General features: G+C 41.2%; 1 protein-coding gene across 3 annotated transcripts in view; it reads left to right on the top strand.

The window, feature by feature from the left end:
- The first annotated feature begins 1,242 nt into the window (after positions 1 to 1,242).
- ZCCHC4 (zinc finger CCHC-type containing 4) overlaps positions 1,243 to 18,856 on the top strand; it is a 57,183-nt gene continuing 39,569 nt past the window's right edge. For all 3 annotated transcript variants that reach the window (XR_004027341.1, XM_030801235.1, XM_003258546.2), the window contains exons 1-3: positions 1,243 to 1,407; positions 2,822 to 2,940; positions 4,089 to 4,171. Coding sequence is in view for 2 of the 3 variants with exons in the window: in XM_030801235.1 (XP_030657095.1) it covers positions 1,281 to 1,407; positions 2,822 to 2,940; positions 4,089 to 4,171 (329 nt within the window). In the remaining variant the exon portion in view is untranslated. The remainder of the gene's footprint in view (positions 1,408 to 2,821; positions 2,941 to 4,088; positions 4,172 to 18,856) is intronic.

Genomic DNA, 18,856 nt, shown 5'->3' with positions numbered 1-18,856 from the left:
TCTGCATTTGTTTATTCTTTGATTTTTTTTTTTTTGGGATGGAGTCTCGCTCTGTCACCTAGGCTGGAGTGCAGTGGCGCAATCTCGGCTCACTGCAAGCTCCGTCTCCCCGGTTCATGCCATTCTCCTGTCTCAGCCTCCTGAGTAGCTGGGAGTACAGGTGCCTGCCACCATGCCCGGCCAATTTTTTTGTTTTTGTATTTTTAGTAGATACGGGGTTTCACTGTGTTAGCCAGGAGGTCTCGATCTCCTGACCTCGTGATCCACCTGCCTCGGCCTCCCAAAGTGCTGGGATTACAGGCATGAGCCACCGTGCCTGGCTATTCTTTGATTTTTAAAAAACTTTAAAAATTGCTTATTTATTTTAGAGACGTCATCTCGCTTTGTTGCCTGGGCTGGTTTCGAACTCCTGGATTCAAGCAATCCTCCCACCTTGGCCCCTCAAAGTGCTGGGATTACAGGTGTGAGCCACTGCACCCAGCCTTGGTTTTTTTTAATCAAGCATTTTGGAGTTTTTAGCATACATAAAGCCCTGCACATATTTCGTTAGATTTACGCCTATTTCATTTATTTGAGTGATTTTAAGTGGTATTCTATTTTTGAGTGTTCTTGTGATCATTGCTAGTATTTAGAAATCCAGTTGATGTTTGTATGTTTATCTCATATCCTGCAACCTTGCTGAACTCAGTTTAAACCGGAGGTGTTTTCCTGATAGATTCTTTCGGATTTTTAAAATGTGGACAATCATGTCATCTGCAAATCAGGACGGTTTTCTTTCTTTCTAATGTATAAATGTCAATGAGTATGCAACTATGATGTGCAACTTTCAGGGTTATCCAAAAGTTACAGAGGATGATGCAGTGACTGTGATTTTGAAAAACAAAGAATGGTCCTTTAATCGCAGCTGCTGCAGCCATTTCAGCTATTTGGCAGAGGTGGTAATGCTGCCTTATGGACCTACAATACAACCAAGTCTTTGTTCGAATCATCTCACCTCCTGGCTATATTCTTAAGAAAGGAGGGTGCTTTCAGGCGCTGAGCTCATGGCACGGGTCCCACAAGTGACCTGCGAGCCCCACCGCTAGGGGCCGCTTAGGTGCAGCCCCCAGGTGGGCGGGGACTGCGTTTCGGGGCGTGGCCTCTGCCGCGGCAGCCCCCGCCGCAGCTCCTCCTAAGCGCCTGGGGGCGCTGTGGGTCGCTTTGGGTCGCTTTGGGTCGCGGGGGCGCTCTTTCTCAGCATTCTTGTTTCGTACTGAGGCTTTCGGGACGGCGACGGGAAGATGGCGGCCCCCAGGGATGGGTTTGAAGCCGTGGAGGCAGAGGGCAGCGCAGGATGCCGGGGAAGCTCGGAAATGGAGGTGGTGCTTCCTTTGGAACCTGCCGTCCCTGCCCCGCTGTGCCCTCACGGTGGGTCAGAGTATGGGCTCAGCCTAACTGCCGGGCGCTGAGGGTGTGAGTTGGCTTGGAAGTGGCTTTTGGGGCTCCTGTATTTTTATCTGCCTCTTTCCCTCACCAGTGTGCTGCCTAGAAAATACTCCTTCCTCAGAACGTGTTTTTCAACTTACTTGAGAAACATTCAGAGCAAGTCTCCACCCTTGTGGTTTTGGCTCCAGGACTGTTTCATCTCTGTTTTGGGGGGAAGGGGCAGAAAGGTAGGCAAAGAGAAGGATGCATGGTATTGAATAGTTCTCGTTGACAAGTACTTGGGGATTTCATTTGTTGATTTGCTGTCCCTTCAAAAATAAAAAATTAGGGAGAAAGACAGTGTAATTCTTGCCTGCGAACTAGACTTAGTTTTTCTCTAACTTACAGAAAGTGGGTGTGTCCAGCTCAAAGGTCAGGTTTTCACTGCAAGGGTAACCGCGCAAGAGATGTCGAAGTCCTCAGTTCTCTGAGTCCCTTCCTTGTTTTAGTCTCAGGTTTGTAATATTCACAACGTAGACAGCAACTATACCGACAATAGCATTTTCTTTCTGGAGAGACCAGTTTTCAAAATTTATTTATAAGTAGTCACTGCCGGAATGTTGTAACAGAGAGAAAAGAAACATTCATTAAACACAGAGAAGCCGGCGTGGTGGCGTGCACCTGTAGTTCCAGCACTTTGGGAGGCCGAGGCGGGCTGATCGCTTGAGCCCAGGAGTTTGAGACTAGCCTGGGCAAAAATGGTGATACTCCGTCTACAAAAAAACAAAAACCGCTGGGGACACGCACCTGTAGTCCCAGCTACTCGGGAGGCTGAGGCGGGAGAATCGCTTGAGGCTAGGAAGCAGAGATCTCAGTGAGCCATGATTGTGCCACTGCACTCCAGCCTGGGTGACAGAGGGAGACCCTGTCTCAAGAAAACAAAACAAAACAAAAAACCCCAACAAAACAAAAACCAACCAAAGAGATGGATTTAATTATGATAAATTGTGCATAAAGCTCAATCAAATTTTGTTTTTTTTTTGTTTTTTTGTTTTGTTTTGAGACGGAGTCTCGCTCTGTCGCCCAGGCTGGAGTGCAGTGGCGCAATCTCGGCTCACTGCAAGCTCCGTCTCCCGGGTTCACGCCATTCGCCTGCCTCAGCCTCTCCGAGTAGCTGGGACTACAGGCGCCCGCCACCACGCCCGGCTAATTTTTTTGTATTTTTAGTAGAGACGGGGTTTCACCGTGGTCTCGATCTCCTGACCTCGTGATCCGCCCACCTCGGCCTCCCAAAGTGCTGGGATTACAAGCGTGAGCCACCGCGCCCGGCCCAAATTTTGTTTAAGGGCTGTGAAAACTAAGAACTTGATGTAGATGACCGTTATTTGACACTTTTTTTTTTCTATTCTGGAACTAGGACCCACTCTTCTGTTTGTAAAGGTGACCCAAGGGAAAGAAGAAACTCGGAGGTTTTATGCCTGTTCAGCCTGTAGAGATAGAAAAGATTGTAATTTTTTTCAGTGGGAAGATGAAAAGGTATATCAACTTTTTGGATATTTTTTTATTTTTGGTATATGTGACAATTTTGTTGAGAATGTGTAAACCAATGAAAATACGCGGTCTGAACATGTAAGATAAATCTCTTAAGAGAGATGGAGATACTATGTTTGTTGGTTCAGAAAACTGGAGTTCATGTTTACTCTGATTACTGATACCTTAAACTACTGTCTGAAAGTCTTAATTCCCCATAAGACTCTCTGAGGTAGTAATATTGGGTGGGGCTGATCTTCTGTGTCTTAGCTTGGGCTTCTGTAACAGAAGTACCATAGGCTGTGTGGCTTAAACGACAGACATCTGTTTCTCACAGTTCTGGAGACTGGGAAGTCCAGGATCAAGATGCTGGCAGACCTAGTGTCTGGTGTAGGTCTTGTCCTCTTCCTGATTTGCAGAGGGCCGTCCTTTCATTATATCCTCATTTCCCAGAGAGAGGAAGCAAGCACTGTCTGTCTTAGAAGGACACTAATCTCATTCATGAGGGCTTTACCCTCTTGACCTAATTACCTCCCAAAGGCCCCTCATTTAAATACCATCACATTGGGGTTAAGGCTTCAACATACAAATTTTAGGGGGCACAAACATTCAGTCAATGGCACTGTTGGCAAATACAGATTTCTCACTAAAGAGAAATCATGATCATTTCAGAAAGTGTTAAAAAACTTTTTGAGCATTTGCATTGAACATCCCTTAAACAGCTATTAGATGACCAATGAAGGCACTTAGAGATATAGTTATGAGCTTGGTATCCTCTTGAACTCGGCTCCAGTTGAAGTTTCTGAAAGATTTGACCAGAGAATTTTCAGTTTTGTTAGGTTTACGGTAAAACAGTATTATATACCACTCTTCTGGAGACCCATTAAGGTGAATACTTAGCTTGTGTCCACCTTTTTGCTATTGTGGATGACGCGACAGTGAACATATGCTAATCTCTCAGGGCTTTAATATGCTGGATATTGCTTCAAGCTGCGCTAGAATTTTCCCAGTTTTCACTGTTTTGTTTTCCCCTGAAATGAATGCCTGTTGAATTGGTTGAATTTCTGGCTTCTTGATGTCAGAATGTGATGCCAGTTCTTCTAGGATGATTGAGATCTCACAGTTTATTCAATGGGTTTTGTACTCTCTTTCAGTTGTCAGGAGCTAGACTTGCTGCCCGAGAAGCTCATAACCGAAGATGTCAGCCTCCCCTGTCCCGAAGGCAGTGTGTGGAAAGGTACTGACGTGATGTCATTTTTCTTTATTAGTTTAGCTGTCATGTTTCTTTGTTATTGCCTTTTTCTGTGCCTTTAAGTTTACTTTCATTTATTTTTATTGTAGTTTTATATATATATAAAATATAAAATTTGCCATTTTAACTGTTTTCAAGTGTGCTATTCAGTGACATTAAGTACATTCATGGTATTGTGTAACCATTGTCCCTATTTGCAAAACGTTTTCATCACTGCCACCATTGCACTGTAACTCCTCATTCCACCTCCTCCCAAACCCTGGTAACTTCTGATTTATTTTTGTGGTTTTTTTTTTTTTTTTTTTTTTTTTTTTTGAGACAGGGTCTCACTCTATGTTGCCCAGGCTAAAGTGCAGTGGTGCTGTCACGGCTCACTATAGCCTCAACCTCCTGGGCTCAACCAGTCCTCCAACTCAGCCTCCTGAGTAGCTGGGACTTCAGGCACACGCCACCACACCCAGCTAGTTTATTATTATTTTTTGTGGAGACAAGGTCTTGCTATGTTGCCCAGAACTTCTGGTCTAGAACTCCTGGGCTCAAGGGATCCGCCCACCTCAGCCTCCCAAACTGTGAGGGTTACAGGCATGAGCCCACTGTGCCCAGCTATTTTTGTTGCTATGAATTTGACAATTCTGTGTACCTCATATAAGTGAGATTATACAATATTTGTCCTTTTGGGTCTGGCTTATTTTACTTAACATAATGTCTTCAAGGTTCATGCATGTTGTAGCATGTATCAGAACTGTATTCCTTTTTACAACTGAATAATATCCATTGTCTGTCTATAGCACTTTTTAGAAATCTGTTCATCTGTTGATGGACACTTGGGCTGTGTCTACTTTTTTGCTGTTGTGAATGATGCTGCAATGAACATTGATATACAAATACTAGTTTGAGACCCTGTCTTCAATTCTTTTGGGTATATACCTAGAAGTGGAATTGTCGGTAATTCTGTGTTTAGTTTTTTGAGGAACCGCCAAACTTTTCCATAGTGGCTGCACCATTTTACATTCCCACTAGGAGTGTATATGCATTCCAGTTTCTCCACATCCTTGCCAACACTTATTATTTCTTGTTTTTCTGATTACAACTATCCTAGTAATTGTGAAGTGGTATGTCATTGCAGCTTTGATTTTTGTTTTTTACCAAATTACTAATGATGTGAATCATCATTTCATGTGCTTATTGGCTATTTATGTATGATCTTTGGAAAAATGTCTGTTCGAGTCCTTTATCCATTTTTAATTGGGTTATCTTTTTGTTGTTGAGTCACAGGAGTTCTTTATATGTTCTGGATATTACAACTTTGCCAAATATATGATTTGCAAATATTTTCTCCCATTCTGTAGGTTTTCTTTTGACTTTCTTGATGTCCTTTGAAGCACAAGAGTTTTTAATTTTGATGAAGTTCAATTTATCAATTTTTTTTGTTGTTGCTTGTGCTTTTGGTGTATAGATCGGAACCCATTATCAAATCCATTGTTATGAAGATTTGCTGTGATGTTTCTTTTTTGAAATACCAAACCAAACTTGAAAAATCTCTAAACATCTATTTTTAAAAATCTGCATTGTTGAAATGTTTTATTGGGTGGATTAGAGTTGAGTCATAGATTTAATTTTTTGACAAACTTGTGAAAAGAATTTCTCTCTCACCTGTGTCGCTGACATTATACAGTATGTGCTGGGAGAAGCTCCTTAAAAAGCCTCTTGTCGGCCGGGCACGGTGGCTCACGCTTGTAATCCCAGCACTTTGGGAGGCCGAGGCGGGCGGATCACGAGGTCAGGAGATCGAGACCACGGTGAAACCCTGTCTCTACTAAAAATACAAAAAATTAGCGGGGCGTGGTGGCGGGTGCCTGTAGTCCCAGCTACTCCGAGAGGCTGAAGCAGAATGGCGTGAACCCGGGAGACGGAGCTTGCAGTGAGCCGAGATTGCGCCACTGCACTCCTCTTGTCTAGGTTACTGATGACAAATAGGTTTTCATTTTTATGGCAGCTCTTTCATTTTACCTGGGCTGCTGTGTTCAGAAAGATTGTGAGGCCTCATTTAGACTAAGCACAGAGGAGTACTGGGGTGTATTTATAATATTTTTCCTGAGCTGTTTAGTGGTAGATTTTAAAGTCCTTTAAAAAAAAAAAAAGAAAGAAAGAAAAGAAAATGGAGCACTACTGTGAGGTAGGCACTGTGCTAGGTGTTTTACATGAGATATTATTTAGTCCTGCAGAGGTGGTTTACTTAGATGAGAAAATTGAGGCTTATAGGAGTTATACTTTATCATGTTCACACTATGAGAAGTACTAAGCTGTGACTCATGCCTGATTCTAAAAGATTTTTAAATGTAAACACAGATAGTAATATATAATGCATAGCAATTTAATTTGAGGACATATAAGGAGAGAAAAGTTAAGGACTTATGTAGAGATTTATCATAGTGATTATTGAGAGAAAATAGAGTATTGAAGATGGAGAAAGTAGAACCACATGGCCCGTGGTTTCTTCCTTTGAACTCATCACCTTGGTCATTTTGTATTATTTCCTTCTGGCTTCTTTTCCTATGCCAGGTTTGTTTGTAGCCATAATGTATACATAATTTTGTACTCTGTCCTTAACACTTTTATCTGATAAGCATGTTTCTGTTAGAAGGATATTGATGATTTAATTAAACTCTGTAAGAAAATCTAGGTGATCTTATTTCTATGCATAGTAAAATTTTAGTTTGGAGCTAAACCACTGTTTTTTTTTTTCGCTCTCTTTTTTTTTTTTTTCCGCTCTCTTTTTTTTTTTTTTTGAGATAGAGTTTCACTCTTGTCGCCCAGGCTAGAGTGCAGTGGCGCGATCTCAGCTCACTGCCACCTCCACCTCCTGGGTTCAAGTGATTCTCCTATCTCAAGCCTCTGAGTAGCTGGGATTACAGGCACCTGCCACCATGCCCACCTAATTTTTGTGTTTTTAGTAGAGACGGGGTTTCACCATGTTGGCCAGGCTGGTGTCAAACTCCTGACCTCAGGTGGTCTGCCCATCTTGACCTCCCAAAGTGCTGGGATTACAGGCGTGAGCCACCATGCCAGGCCTAAACCACTGTTCTGTTCTTTGTAGTGCCAGAGTATTTTTTTGATAAAAAAAATTTTGAAGTTCATATTTTATATTAATTAGAACATAAAAGCTGGGTAAAATATGAATTATTAAAGAATTTCCAAAAGGTTACTTTTTGGGGGGGGCATAATTTCATCTTTTATCTAGTGCTAATTCTTGCCAGCATGTCTCAATAAAATGCTTTTCAATATCTTAAACCATCTGTAACCCATTACCTTGGATTGTGTTGCCAGAACTCTCCATCCAACCATCTGTCCACCTAGTCATTCATTCACTCATTCATTCATTCAGTAGATATTTACTGAAGGCTCAAAAAGCATTTAAAATGCTAGTAATGGAGTTGAGATATATAAATAAAGATAATTTAGTATAAAGTAAGGTGTGTTAAGTATCCATAGTATTCATAGAAAAGGCTAAGTGCTGGCCGGGCGCGGTGGCTCACACCTGTAATCCCGGTACCTTGGAAGGCCAAGGTGGGCGGATCACGAGGTCAGGAGATCGAGACCATCCTGGCTAACACGGTGAAACCCTGTGTCTACTAAAAATGCAAAAAAAATTAGCCGGGCGTGGTGGCGGGCGCCTGTAGTCCCAGCTACTGGGAGAGGCTGAGGCAGGAGAATGGCCTGAGCCTGGGAGGCGGAGCTTGCAGTGAGCCGAGATTGCGCCACTGCATTCCAGACTGGGCGACAGAGCGAGACTCAGTCTCAAAGAAAAAAAAATAAAAAACAAAGAAAAGCTAAGTGCTTTGGAAGTCAGAAGCCTTAGGGCGTAACTTGTGGCTTAGGTGATCAATACAGGGTAAGGAGAGGGCATCTGAACAGGTTTTGGAAGATGGGTAGAAATTTAATATCATTGATTTCACTGTATCACTTTGTAATCAATGTTCCTATGCTTTATTATATGCTTTCTCTGGAGCAAACGGTTTGAAATCAGTCATTCTTCTGAAAATATTCAGTGTCTTAAGATAAAGAGTCCTATTATAATTGTGGCTTTTTAAAATCAATGGCATAATAAATAACCTATTCTCTTTGTCTTCAGCTTGAGTCTAGCAGTTCATTCTTATGTGTAAGTAGACCTAAGGATGATGTACTATTGCTTGAGAGTGTAATTATTTTCTAGTGTGGATAATTTAATTTTGTATAACTCATTTATAAGTTAGCTTATTAAACAACTATTATATTTGAAAATATTAAACTGCATTTAAACTTTATACTGATTCTTAAAATTATACATATTCTATAAAGCAAATTTTTCATGTTCTTGTGCAGTTACAATAGCTTTTCCTTGACTAATTTATTTTTAAAATCATTTGTAAGGACTTGTGGTAGCTAGCAAGATAAATTGACCTGTTAGCTGATTTTTATTATGGGATTGGTAGCGCTGCACAGATTTCTAGGGTTACAGAGTAGGATTTGATTTTCATTTTTCTAATCTCACTCTTTGAACCATGTTTTATGTTTCATATGTGTTCAGTTGACATATTTACATTTTGTGCCTGAGATTTGCTTTTTTTTAAATAGTTTTTAGCTGCCTGTTATGCTCTGAAATGTGTTGTTATGTTTATTATATAGTATGTTTGCACCGTTATTGTGACCTATTCTGTCTTAGAGAAGATATTTAAATGCTAAAATCAGCATTAATTTATGTGCATCCAAATAGTTTTGTTTCGTTGATATTTCATTTGGTTATTTTTTTTCAGATCTCATTTAAACTGAGATTTTCAAAGTCTGCTATTAGAGAAATGCCATAAACATAATTTGTGTACTCCAGGAAAGGCAAATGGAACATCAAATGGAGATCAATAAAAATGACATTTCAAAATGCTAGCCTGCAATTTGTGAATCATGCTGAGCCATGCAGCAGAATGAATTTCTCTCCCCCTGGGGAATGTGTTGTAAATACGAGTAAGTGGGGAGAGCCGAGTGATCTTGAGCGCTTCATATTCTCATGTTCTCTCTACCAAACTTTTAGAAGGCCGTGTGTCTGAATGTTAAATTTAAGGCATGATAATTGCTGATTACGTTGTGATTTTGAATAGAGAGAAGTATGCACAAGATCTCAGTTTATCTTTTATCAAGAAAAGGTTGATAAACTAGCAGTGAAGCTTTCTGAAGGGCAGTTTGGAAATACTTAAAGGAAAGAGGTAATTGACAAGGCACAAAGATGTATCATGTAAGTGGAGGTTCATTTTGCGGTGTTCTTCTTTTCGTTCTTTTAAAAATGATTAAACTCCGCTCCTTAAGGTGAGTGAATCATCAGCACATCAGCCCCTCATTGCTTTGAACTTTCTTTCCTCCCTTCCTAGTGATTTTGCAACTTCTGCCTTCAGCTGGTGTTACTCAGTGGGTGATAGGTAGTCCTTTTGACCATATTTGAGTAACAAAACCTGATACAACTTCCTCTACTTGTGGGATTTTCCTTTCTTAGGTCCTCTAAAGGCCTTAATTACTGTTGTTATTCTTTCAACCAGGTATATTTTTTCTTTCTCTCTCTGTCTCTTTCTTTCTCTCTCTCTCTCGCTCGCTCTCTTTCATTCTTGCTGCCGCTCTTTCTTCCTTTCCTTTTCTTTCTCTTCTTTCTTTTCTTTCTTTTTTTGGAGACAGAGTTTCATCTGTTGCCCAGGCAGGAGTGCAGTGGTGCATTCATAGCTCATTGTAGCCTCCAACTTTGGGGATTAAGGGGTCTTCCTGGCTAATTTTGTTTGTTTGTTTGAGATGGAGTCTTCCTCTGTCGCCCAGGCTGGAGTGCAGTGGCGTGATCTTGGCTCACCGCAACCTCCGCTTCTGGGGTTGAAACGACTCTCCTGCCTCAGCCTCCCAAGTAGCTGGGATTACAGGCGCCTGCTGCCATGCCCAGCTAATTTTTGTATTTTTAGTAGAGACAGGGTTTCACCATGTTGGCCAGGCTCGTCTTGAACTCCTGACATCAAGTGATCTACCCACCTCAGCCTCCCAAAGTGCTGGGATTATAGGTGTGAGCCACGGCACCCGGCTCTGGCTAATGTTTTAAAATATTTTTAGAGATGGGGGTCTCAATATATTGCCCAAGCTGATCTGGAACTCCTGGACTCAAGTGATCCTCCTGCCTCAGCCTCCCGAGTAGCTGGGATTACAGGTGTGAGCCACAGTACCTGGCCAAGGGATATTTACTTCTCTGATATCAAATGTATGTCCTGTTGCTCTGTGCTGGTGGCTGACTGAAAGTACATGATGTGTTTCAGTAACGAATCATAGGGTGATGGCAATTAACTCTCCACCTGTAGTTCCAGCCATGCACAACACTTGCCTGAAGACATGACAGCTCCAAGAGCAAGGACTAAGTTTTCACGAGGTCTGAACTATATCTTGGCCTCTGTTTGGCTGACGGCAATTACAAATCATATCTCCATACTGCAGATGCTAAAATGTGAAAAAAATATACACCTTAGAAATGATGAAATAGAGTGGTTGGATTTTGCTTTGTGATGCAGGCTGACAGGCTCTCTTTTTATTTGTTTGTTTGTTTGTTTGTTTGTTTTTGAGATAGGGTCTTGCTCTCTCACCCAGGCTGGAATGCAGTGGCATGATCATGGCTCACTGTACAAAGATGTACAACTGTCACAATATATTTCCAGAACATTTTCATCACCTCAAAAGGAAACCTCGTGCCTGTCAGCAGTTACTCCCATTTCCCCACTCCCGACTCCAGCTTCTAGCAACCACTATTCTACTTTCTGTCTCTATGGATTTGCCTATTCTAGATGTTTCATTTAAACAGAATCATACAATAGCCACATATCATTTTTGATTTAACCTTTTTTAATTAATAAAAGACTTCTGTTTAAAAACCACTGAATTGTACACTTTATTTTTTTTATTTTTTTGAGACAGAGCCCCACTGTGTCACCCAGGCTGGAGTGCAGTGGCATCGTGATCTTGGCTCACCATAACCTTTGCCTCCTGGGTTCAAGAGATTCTCATGTCTCAACCTCCCAAGTAGCTGGAATTACAGGTGCACACCACCATGCCCGGCTAATTTTTGTATTTTTAGTAGAGATGGGGTTTTGCCATGTTGGTCAGGCTGGTCTTGAACTCCTGGCCTCGAGCGATCCACCCACGTTGGCCTCCCAAAGTGCTGGGATTACAGGCATGAACCGCTGCATCTGGCCTGAATTGTCCACTTTGAAAGGGTGAATTATATGGTACATGAATTGTATCTCAGTTTAAAAAATCTATATGTGGTGGTAGAATCAAATCGTTCTATGAGAGTGCATTTGCAAAGAATAATCAACGCTCCTGTTTCCACCTCTGCATTTCTCCTTCCCCAGTAGCAACTATAGTCGCCTCTTAAGGCTAATTCTTTGCATCACATCAAAAGGCAGATGATGTTTGGTTGTTCACTTTTTGTGATATTAAGATTAATCACATGTTCAGGTAAACCGTCCATTACAAAGCTCCCCATCAGCCCTTTGTCTAATGATTTTAGCAGTAACTGATGATCATTGCCCAGAGGTTGTAAAAGGTTTTGGAATCTTGTCATTGTTTATGCATTCATTAGCTGTAATTCTTCTGTAAAAAAGAACTTTGTTTCATCAACTGTTAGCTTACTTTGTTACAGTTCATGTGGGAAAGAAAAGATAAATGTTTCATCCTTCCCCTCCTGTCCTTTTTTACTAGTTTTTAGAAAAATGATTTGGTACTGCAGCAACTTCCAAAGTTGATTAATCAGGATCATTGTTCTGTTGTTGTTGTTGTTGTTTTTTAATATCACTATGAAAATATGTATTTTTAAAATTTGGTGTTTTGTAGTTCTTTGAGATTATTACTGTTTATGATATACCACTTTTGGAATTTGATTTAATTTTCACAATATGGTGGGGGTTGTATGTAGGGTGACTATAGAATTTAAATCCAGACCCAGATACTTCTTGAGACTGGAGGGGAAGGAGGCAATAACCAGATAGAACTCCAGGATGGAAGATGTCAACTGGGACTGTTCTGGGCAACCAGGGATGTGTGGTCACCCTAGTGATATGGGGATCGTTAGCAGAAAATTCACTTTTACCCTGACATTTTTACCTTTACTGAGGTATGATACTTTACATATAATAAATTGCACATATTCAAAATGTACCATTTGATGAATTTTGACATATACATCTGCCCGTGAAATCATCACCACAGTCAAGATAATGAACATACTATTACCTCCAGAAGTTTCTGGCTGCCCCACTATTTTATATCCCTGCTCCCCTAGGGTCCCCAGAAATCCACTGATCTGCTTTCTGTCACTATAGATTAGTCTGCATTTTCTAGAAGTTTATATAAAGGTAATCATACAGTATGTACTGTTTTTTGTTTTTTTTTTTTTTTGAGACAGTCTCGCTCTGTTGCCAGGCTGGAGTGCAATGGTGCAATCTCAGTTCACTGCACTCTCCACCTCCCAGGTTCAAGCGATTCTCCTGCCTCAGCCTCCCAAGTAGCTGGGACTACAGGTGCACACCACGCCTGGCTAATTTTTTTTGTGTGTGTGTTTTAGTGGAGACGGGCTTTCACCATGTTGGCCAGGGTGGTCTCTGTCTCCTGACCTCATGATCTGCCCGCCTTGGCCTCCCAAAGTGCTGGGATTACAGGCATGAGCCACTGTGCCTGGCCAGTGTGGACCAGTATGTACTGTTTTTTAAGGGCAGGTGCATTCATTTATTTAGCATAAATATTTTTGATATTCATCCATGTTGATGTGTTTGTCAACAGTTCATTCCTTTATTCACGAATAATGTTCCACTGTATGGATATTTCCATTTACCTGTTTGTAGTCATATAAGTTTCCTGAGTTACTGACTCTTAGAAAAAAGCTGCTATGAACATTTATGTATATGTCTTTGTATGGACTCATGGTTTTATTTCTCTTGGGTAAATACTAGGAATAGAGTGGCTGGATCATATGGTGGATATACGTTAAATTTTTCCAAAACTGCCAAACTTTTCCAAAGTGGCTGCACCGTTTTACATTCCTATCAGCAACCTATGAGGAATCAGATTTTTTCCTGTCTCATACAACACTTGTTATTATCTGTCCTTTTTTTTTTTTTTTTGAGACAGAGTCTTGCTCTGTCACCCAGGCTGGAGTGCAGTGGCGCGATCTTGGCTCACTGCAAGCTCTGCCTCCCGGGTTCACGCCATTCTCCTGCCTCAGCCTCTCCGAGTAGCTGGGACTACAGGTGCCCGCCACCACGCCCGGCTAATTTTTTTGTATTTTTAGTAGAGACGGGGTTTCACCGTGGTCTCGATCTCCTGACCTCGTGATCTGCCCGCCTTGGCCTCCCAAAGTGCTGGGATTACAAGCATGAGCCACCGCGCCCGGCCTATCTGTCCTTTTAATTATAGCCATTGTGAAGTGATATTGCATTGTGATTTTAATTTGTGTTTATGACATGGAGCATCTTTTTATGTGCTTATTGACTGTTTTTGTATTATCTTTGGAGAAATGTCTATTCAGTTCCTTTGCTATTTTTGAATTGGGCTAATTGTCTTTTTATTGTTGAGTTATTCCTTATACATTGTGGATACAGTTCCTTTACCTGGCGTATAATTTGAAATATTTTCTGCCATTCTTGGGTTGTCTTTTCACTCTCTTTTTTTTTTTGGCAGTGGTGCCATCTCGGCTCACTGCAACCTCCGCCTCCTGAGTTCAAGTGATTCTCGTGCCTTAGCCTCCTGAGTGGCTGAGATTACAGGCATGTGCCACCACACCTGGCTAATTTTTTTTTTTAATAGAGATGGTATTTCACCATGTTGGCCAGGCTGATCTCGAACTCCTGACCTCAAGCGCTCTGCCTGCCTCAGCCTCGCAAAGTACTGGGATTATAGGCGTGAGCCACTGTGCTGTCTTTTCACTTTCTTAATGGTATCCTTTGCTGTGCAAAAGTTTAAAATTTTTTATTAAGTCCAATTTATTTATTTTTGTCACTTATCATAAGAGTATCTTTTGAAGAAAAAAATTTTAAGTCGTGACGAAGTTCATATTATTGATTCTTACACTTTGTGCTTGAGTCTTATTTAAGAAATCTTTGCCAAACACAGTCATTATTACTTTCTAATATGTTTTCTTTAAAGTTTTCTAGTTTTAGTTCTTAGAGTTAGGTCTATGATGTATTCGGGGTTAGTTTTTTTTATGTGAAGTGAGGTAAGAGTCAAGGTTCATTGCTTTGCATATGGCTTTCAGACTTTTCCAGCACCTTATCTGCTGTGGGATTAGAGAGAGAGAGAGAAAAAAAAAACTTTTCCAGCACCATTTGTTGATAATATTATCCTTTCCTCGTTGAATTGATTTGGCACCTGCATTAGTTTTCCTGTTTCTGCTGGAACAACTTACCACAAGCTTAGTGGTTTACAACAACATAGATTTATTCTTCCAGTTCTGGAGGCCCGACGTCCAAAATCAACTAAAGCAGGTTAAAGTTAAGCTGTTGGTGGGGCTAGTTCCTTCTCAGGACTCTGAGAAGAGAATTTGTTTCTTGCTTTTTCCAGCGTCTGGAGCCACCTACATCTTTTGGCTGTGGCCCCGTGCTCCGTTTTCATAGCACATCACTCCAGTCTCTGCTTCTGTCACCACATAATCTTCTCCCTCACTTCAGTGCCTCCGGCTTATAAGAACCCTTGTAATTATGTTGAGTCTACCCAGATGACCCAAGATAACCTCCGCATCTTAAGATCCATCACTTCATGATATCTGTAAATTCTGTTTGGTCCTATATGTGTATTCACAGGTTCCATATTCTCTTTGGTAGGATGTGGGGAGTGAGGGGGCATCATTCAGCCTACTGCAGCACTTTTCTCAAAAATCAGTTGACTTTATATGTGTTTTTTTTCCTGGACTAGTTTTTTCCCTTGACCCGTAGGTATATCTTTACATAAATACCACACTGTCTTGATTACTGTGACTTTATAATGTCTTCTTGAAATTGGGTAGTGTAAGTCTTCTTTGTCCATTGTTTTCAAAGTTGTTTCCGCTATTATAGGTCCTTTTTATTTTCATATGAATTTTTTGAATGAGATTTTCAGTTGCTACAAAAAATCCTGCTGCGGTTTTGATTGAGAGTGTGTTGATTTTATAGATACATTGGGGAGAATTGACATCTTAATAGTATTGAGTTTTCTAGTCCATGACTGTGGTGTATCTCTTCAGTTACTAAGTCATCTTTAATTTTTCTTGGTGATGTTTTGTAATTTTCAGTGCACTGCAGTTACACATCTTTTGTCAGATTTATCACGAATTTCATGTATTTATCATGTATTTCATGTATTTTAATGCGGTTTTAAATTCTATTGTTTTAAAATTTCATGTATTTATGACATATTTCATGTATTTTAATGCGGTTTTCTATTGTTTTAAAATTTCAGTTTCTAATTGTCTATTGCTAGTCTCTTAACAGTACAGTTGATTTTATATATTGATCTTTTATTTCGAAATCTTGATAAGCTTACTTACTAGTTCTAGCAGGCTTTTTGAAGATTTCCTTAGGATTTTGTACTTTTGTACATGTATAATCATACATGTACATGTATGATCGTGTTGTCTGTGAATAAAGTTTAATGTTTCCTTTCCAATTTATGTCTTTTGTTTTTTTTATCTTGTCTTATCAAACTGGCTAGAAACCCTTAGTCAATGTCGAGTAGAAGGCTGAGAGCAGACATCTTTGCTTTGTCCCAGTCTTGGGGAAATGCATTCAGTCTTTCAGCTGTATGGTGTTAGCAATAGGTTTTTCTTCGATGTCCTGTATCAGATTGTAGAAGTTCCCTTCTATTCCTGGTTTTTTGAGAATCTCCTTCCCTCCCTCCCTCCCTCCCTCCCTCCCTTCCTCCCTCCTTCCCTCCTTCCTTCCCTTCCTTCCTTCCTTCCTCCCTCCCTCGCTCCCTTCCTTCCTCCCTCCTTCCCTCCCTTCCTTCTCGTCTTCTTTTTCTTTATTTTCTTTTTCTCTGTCTTGCTCTGTCACCCAGATTGGAGTGCAGTGGGACGATCATGGCTCACTGTAGCCTCTACCTCCTGGATTCAAGTGATCCTCCCACCTCAGCCTCCCCAGTAGCTGGGACTATAGGTGTGTACTACCACACCCAGCTAATTTTTTATTTTTTGAAGAGATGAGGATCTTACTGTGTTGCACAGGCAGGTCTCAAACTCCTGGGCTCAAGCAGTCCTCCTGCCTCAGGCTTCCTAGAGTGCTGGGATTATAGGCATGAGCCACCATACCCAGCCTGGGAATCTTTATCATCAGTGGATGTTTGATTTTGTCAAGTGCTTTTTTGGGGGGCACCTAATGAAATTATCTTTTTTTCAAAAACACCTGCTAATATGAATTACATTGATTGAATTCAAACTTTTAAACAACCTTGCTTTGCTAGGATAAACTATATTTGGTCATGATGTAATAGCTTTTTATATATTGCTGGTTTTGATTTGCTAAAATTTTGTTAATAATTTTTGAGTTTGTGTTCATGAGGCATGTTTGTCTGTAGTTTTCTTGTAATTTTTTTTCCTGGTTTTGGTATTGGGATAATGGTGGCCTCATGAAATGAATTGGGAAGTGTACTCTCTTCAGTTTTTTGAAAGAATTTCTGTAGAATTGGTATTGACCCAGTGTCATCTTGCTTGTACTGTTTTCAGTGAGAAGCCTGATATCATTTTTATCTTTATCTCTGTTCCTCTGTACATAATCTATCTTTTTTTTTTTTTTTTTTCCCAAGACGGAGTCTCACTCTGTCTCCCAGGCTGGAGTGCAGTGGCACGATCTCGGCTCACTGCCACCTCTGCCTCCCAAGTTCAAGCAATTCTCCTGCCTTGGCCTCCTGAGGATCTGGGATCACAGGCACCCACCACCATGCCCAGCTAATTTTTGTATTTTTCGTAGAGATGGGGTTTTGCCATGTTGGCCAGGCTGGTCTCGAACTCCTGACCTCAAGTGATCCGCCCACCTCAGCCTCCCAAAGTGTTGGGATTACAGGCTTGAGCCACCGTGCCCAGTCCACAATCTATCTTTTTTCCTCTGGTTTCTCTTTATCATTGTTTGTTTGTTTGTTTGTTTAGAGAAAGGATCTTGCTCTGTCACCCAGGCTGGAGTGCAGTGGTGCAATCACGGCTCACTGCAGCCTTGACCTCCCAGGCTCAAGCGGTTCCCCCCACCTCAGCCTCCTGAGCAGCTGCAATTACAGGCGCTTGCCACCACACCTGGGTAATTTTTGTATTTTTTTGTAGAGACAGGGTCTTGCTATGTTTCCCATGCTGGTCTTGAACTCCTGGGCTCAGGTGATCCTCTCACCTTGGCCTCCCAAAGTGTTAGGATTACAAGTATGAGCCACTGCATCCAGCCTATCATTGATTTTAAATAATTCTGGCCAGGTGCAGTGGCTTGTGCCTATAATCCCAAGACTTTTGGAGGCCAAAGCAAGTGGGTCACTTGAGCCCAGGAGTTTAGACCCAGCCTGGACAACATGGCAAAACCCTATCTCTACAAAAAATAGAAAAATTAGCCAGGTGTGGTGGCAAGCACCTGTAGTTACAGCTGCTGAGGAGGCTGAGGTGGGAGGACCGCTTGAGCCTGGGAGGTCAAGGCTGCAGTGAGCTGTGATCACACCACCGTACTCCAGCCTGGGTGACAGAATGAGACTCTGTCTGAAAAAAATGAAAATAAATAAATAATTTTATTACGATGTGTCTTGTAGTTTTCCTTCATGTTTCTTGTACTGTGGTTCTCTGAGCTTCTTGGATCTTTTGATGTAATTTTGACTATTATCATTTATTGTATTTTCAAAATCCACCCTCCCCTTTATTTTGAGGGCTTCATTTCCACATATTTAGGCCCTGCAGCTTTTCATTTTATATCTTTCTGAGACCGTGCCTTCAAGTTCACAAAGCTTTTCTCTTTAGCCCCTGAACTACTGTTATTCCCATGTAGGGTGTTTTGTTTTTTTTAAAATAAATAATTTCAACAAACCTTTGTAGATTTGGTCTTTTTATATTTTCCTTTTTTTTTTTTTTGAGACAGTCTTGCTCTGTCACCAGGCTGGAATGCAGTGGTGCGATCTCGGCTCACCGCAACCTCTGTCTCCTGGGTTCAAGTGATTCTCCTGCCTCAGTGTCCCGAGTAGCTGGGACTATAGGCGTGTGCCACCATGCCCAGCTAATTTTTGTATTTTCAGTAGAGACAGGGTTTCACCATGTTGGCCAGATGGTCTCGATCTCTTGACCTCATGATCCGCCCGCCTCAGCCTCCCATAAGTGCTGGGATGACAGGCGTGAGCCACTGCACCCAGCCGAATGTTTTTATATTTTCTATGTCTTTGCTTAACAGGCTCATGCTTTCCTGTACCTCTTGAACACATGGAATATAGTTACGATAAGTGGCTTTAATGTCTCTACCAATATCATCCTATGTCATTTCTGGGTTTGTTTAGACTTTTTGATTTTTATTTTTTAATTTTTTATTTTTTTGAGACCAATTCTCACTCTGTCACTGAGGCTGGAGTGCAGTGGTGTGATCTCAGCTCACTGCAACCTCCACCCCCTGTGTTCAAGTGATTCTCCTGCCTTGGCCTCCCAAG

The sequence above is a fragment of the Nomascus leucogenys genome, chromosome 20, assembly GCF_006542625.1.
Source record: "Nomascus leucogenys isolate Asia chromosome 20, Asia_NLE_v1, whole genome shotgun sequence".
Lineage (NCBI taxonomy): Eukaryota > Metazoa > Chordata > Mammalia > Primates > Hylobatidae > Nomascus > Nomascus leucogenys.
The sequence above is the reverse complement of the archived record's forward strand: the minus strand, read 5'-3'. Positions and strand labels throughout refer to the sequence as shown.